The sequence below is a fragment of the Aphanomyces astaci genome (assembly GCF_000520075.1).
Source record: "Aphanomyces astaci strain APO3 unplaced genomic scaffold supercont1.272, whole genome shotgun sequence".
NCBI classification, from domain to species: domain Eukaryota; phylum Oomycota; class Saprolegniomycetes; order Saprolegniales; family Verrucalvaceae; genus Aphanomyces; species Aphanomyces astaci.
In genome coordinates, this window is record NW_009798535.1 from 14,378 (window position 1) to 18,104 (window position 3,727).

At 54.2% G+C, this 3,727-nt stretch overlaps 3 protein-coding genes across 3 annotated transcripts in view; all 3 read left to right on the forward strand.

The window, feature by feature from the left end:
- Positions 1 to 75: 75 nt before the first annotated feature.
- Positions 76 to 1,415, forward strand: H257_18931 (hypothetical protein; the record flags this gene model as incomplete). Its single annotated transcript, XM_009848078.1, has 2 exons — positions 76 to 710; positions 764 to 1,415. The coding sequence occupies 2 exons, from the start codon at positions 76 to 78 to the stop codon at positions 1,413 to 1,415; spliced, it is 1,287 nt and encodes a 428-aa protein (XP_009846380.1).
- A 148-nt stretch (positions 1,416 to 1,563) lies between these two features.
- H257_18932 (hypothetical protein) lies at positions 1,564 to 2,922 on the forward strand (the record flags this gene model as incomplete). Its single annotated transcript, XM_009848079.1, has 5 exons — positions 1,564 to 1,777; positions 1,833 to 1,991; positions 2,138 to 2,203; positions 2,302 to 2,523; positions 2,858 to 2,922. 5 exons carry the CDS (start codon positions 1,564 to 1,566, stop codon positions 2,920 to 2,922), a joined length of 726 nt encoding a protein of 241 aa, XP_009846381.1.
- A 193-nt stretch (positions 2,923 to 3,115) lies between these two features.
- H257_18933 (hypothetical protein) overlaps positions 3,116 to 3,727 on the forward strand; it is a gene marked incomplete at both ends in the record, with an annotated part of 6,060 nt that continues 5,448 nt past the window's right edge. The window contains 2 exons of the mRNA XM_009848080.1: positions 3,116 to 3,345; positions 3,489 to 3,717. Coding sequence (XP_009846382.1) covers positions 3,116 to 3,345; positions 3,489 to 3,717 — 459 coding nt within the window. The remainder of the gene's footprint in view (positions 3,346 to 3,488; positions 3,718 to 3,727) is intronic.

The following is a 3,727-nucleotide window of genomic DNA, read 5'->3' on the forward strand; positions in this document are numbered from 1 at the left end:
TACCCCCTGGCAACCCAAGACAACTGCGAGCCGCATCCGTGGCGCACCATCTGTCTCAAGGGCCAAGACCAAACCATGAAACGCACGGCAAGTGTATTTTTGAGCTGCGATCGGCTCTTGCTGGCAGTGTGTGTATCGACCAAATCGGACTGGAACTCGACGCTGGTCTCAACTGGCCCCGTCTCTGCCAACCAATGGACCCACGTGGCGATCGTATGCGACAATGTGACGCTGCGGCTGTACATCCAGGGCAAAGAAGACCGAACGCTGTCGCTGAACGACGTGGTAACAACCATCCGTTCTGTTTCGTCCCCGCCCGGTGTGAAAAAAGCCTCCACCGACTACAAGGGGTTCCGCGGGTATTTACAGCACATGCTGCTGTATCCCACCACGCGCGCATGGATGGCCAAGGACGTTGCCAAGTACGTTAAGGAACGAAAGCCAAGTGTGGACTCGACCGACTTGTCCTGTGCCCGTCCCCCCCTCAGCAACCCAGTCACCCCATCGCACATGGACTCGCCTGACGTCGTCACGTACTTTTCCCCGTCCTCTGACGAGTTTCACATGCAAGTGACGGTCTGGATGGGTGGTGGTAGCTGCTCGTCCCCCCCACGGGGACGCATGCAGGTCCTCGCCGCGTGTGCGTCCCCCTCTGGCGGCGTTTTTGCATTCGTGTGGGGTCACCTATCTATACGAACGAAAGACCGCCAGTTTACCACCACAGCACTATGGATGGTCACGCGGTGTAAACCCTCCCATCCAGCGGCACACATTTGGACGCGGCGACGTCCGGCCTCGTCGACTTGTACGTGGGCAATGTGCCGTATGAGGTTCCGTTGATGGCGCCGTGGGCAGGGGACATTGCCGAGACGACCCACTATACGTTTTCAGAAAGCCAACGGAACTTGGCGTTTGACGTGTCATCTACTGGCCCAAACAACCTGCATGGACGTGTGTTGCACGACAGTGGCTGGAGAACAGAGCCCCCTCTCGTCAACCAACTTGCACAACCACGAACCCCCCCCTTGCAGGTCGACACGGACGCCCCCAGCATCAGTGGCCGTATCTTGGCGTTTATGGAACGGATGGCTGTGGTGTACTTGCGATCATCTTGTTGCAAGATACTTGTTGGCTGTCCTCGAACAAGGGTTGTGGTATCGTCTGGTGCTGTGTGGACCCACGTGCTGACGTTTGTGCTGCTGCACTCGCTGCTCCGCCACGCCGCGTTTGAAAAAGACGTGGACACCCAGGGCGGTCAGCCCATCGTCGCGTTGCTTCGAATTCTGCGCGCCAACTTTCAACCGCTGTCGTCTGTGCTGTCGACAGATGTGGCGGTTCCGTGTTTGGCGTGCCCCCCGCGTCTGTCGGCCTCGGCATGTCGTCTTCGTTGGCGCAGTGATTGCACGCGGTGCTGACAAGCTTGTCCACCTGGACCTCGACAGCATCGACGAAGACGACATGTTGATACTGATTCACCATTCAAACTCATGTGGCCAGCACCGAGATCTTCCACCCCACAACCCAGAAACTCGCCGAGTATGTCATTCAGAGCGTGTCGTCATCATGAAGAAAGACACGGACGCTTTGTGCCGATTCCTCTTGTCCCGGAGGCACCTCGTCATGCAATGCGTGCCGCATCCAGAGCTGAATCTCCACGTAGAATTGTTTCCGTGGACTGTCGAGGATGTCCAGTCGTCGTTGTTGGACTTGAAAACCCCATCACAAGTGATCAAGTGCTGGCAGTGCTCGGGTGCATACGTGGCAACTCCCCCGAGCAGTTGGTCGTGCTGTACGAAGCGTGGCACTTGTACTACCGAGACGACCACTGCCAGCTGTCGGCGGCGACGTTCAGCTGTGGCACGTGCTCGTGCATCACGTCCCGACCACTGCCATCGCCGTCGTCGAATCGTCGTCCTGCCTATACGAGTCGAGTCTGGTCCAACAGGTGGCGCTGCTGCAAAATCAAGTGTTGTGCAGCATGCCCCGCGACGGTACTTTAAGGTCGTGAACTGCCCCATTGGCGTCCGAGCCAGTCCAAATGTCAAAGCATCGAAACTAGACCTGACACTAAACATCGGTCAAGTGATCGAGTCCAGTCATGTGCTTTGAAAACCAGACGACGCAGTGCTGTATGTAGCCCACGGGGATGGCTGGGTATTTGACGTGGATCCAAGCGATGGCATGGTGTTGTTGGAAGAACAAGGTAGAGTGAGAATATCTATCTATCCGAAACCAATGATAATATATATATATAGATAATATCATTTGAGTTGTACCATGAATGACCGCATCATATTGTAGTGTTGGCAAGGGACGCTATACCTGCCCATCCCCCTACTTTGTATTATTCTTTAAGCGCGACGTTGCAAGAGACGGTGCAATCCAAGGAGTCGACGTCTACGAAAGGTTGGCTCAAGTTTGGCTCGGTGGGAGAAGGCTGCACCGTCGACACCTCCAACACCGTCGCATGTGAAACCGATGGCCAATGGACCACTGCGTTGGGCAACAAATCCATCAAACAAGGTATTGTCCTTGTAAAGATATTTGGACTTTTGTGCTGAGTCGCCAAATCTATTTATGGATTCTTTTTACGGAATTCTATATGTAAAGAGTTGTCCTGTGGTGATTGTAGTCACACTAATTCAGGTGTCACACTAATTAGATTCTGTTGATTGTTGTTTCCTGCTATTTGATTCGCTAAATATGGCTGCCGATTCTTTTGCACATGGTTGTGTCGTCGATTCGTTCTTCATGTCGCTCCAGTGAACACAACAATATAGATTTATATATGTATTCCGAGTACAGTAAACTACATTCTATAGACAGGTCACATCTCCTAACCACTACGTTGGTGTAGGTTCTGGCAAATACACGTGGCGCATCAAAAGTGCGCCAACGTCGGGCAAATCCTCTTGGGGTTAACCACGAAACCATCATGTACTGTATTGACTGCGTTTTGCATTGGGACGACCGTCGACAGCATTGGGTGGATGCTCACTGGGGACTTTAACCACTGCGGCCGACGATCCCAGCACACTCGACGCTACCTCTTTTTAGCTCCAAGAGCATCCCATTATTGGACTTGATTGTCAACACCACGGCCAACACCCTCGCAATGCCGACACGGGGTGCCATACGGGCCATCGTACGCGCTCGAGTTGGCGGCGGGGGCCGAGTTCTTTCCCGCGGTGAGTCTGTTTCGACGGCGATTGGGTCGATGGCGCTGTCTTGTGCGAATGAAGTGATGAGCGTGTTTCGAGAGGCCATCCACCACGACAACGACGCCGTGAGGATGCGGTGGCTGGCACCGATGGTGGCGCAGTTCGAACATGTGCCTGTGGGCAAGTATGCTGGACGAACGCGACTACTTGATCGATTTGATCGACGATATTTTGCTCTATCGACAGTCGATGGTGGTAACGACCGATGACATGCTGACATTGGCATGTCTTGCGGGGCAATTGTATAGGGATCATGATTGTTGGCAGGGACGTCGATCCTTTGACTGTAAACGAAGCTGGCCCTGAACACAAGTGCATCCAGTACAAGCTCTTTCACGGCGGTGTGCACAAACGAACGGAAAAAAACGCCTTCCTCAAGCAATTCATGGACGGACATTGGTCGACCTTGGACAAGACGATGCTGCGATTTGTGGGCGGGAGTGCGCTGGTGCTACGGATGGGCGGGCCCGCCCTCGACCGCGCCATTCGGGGCGTGGTTGCCACCA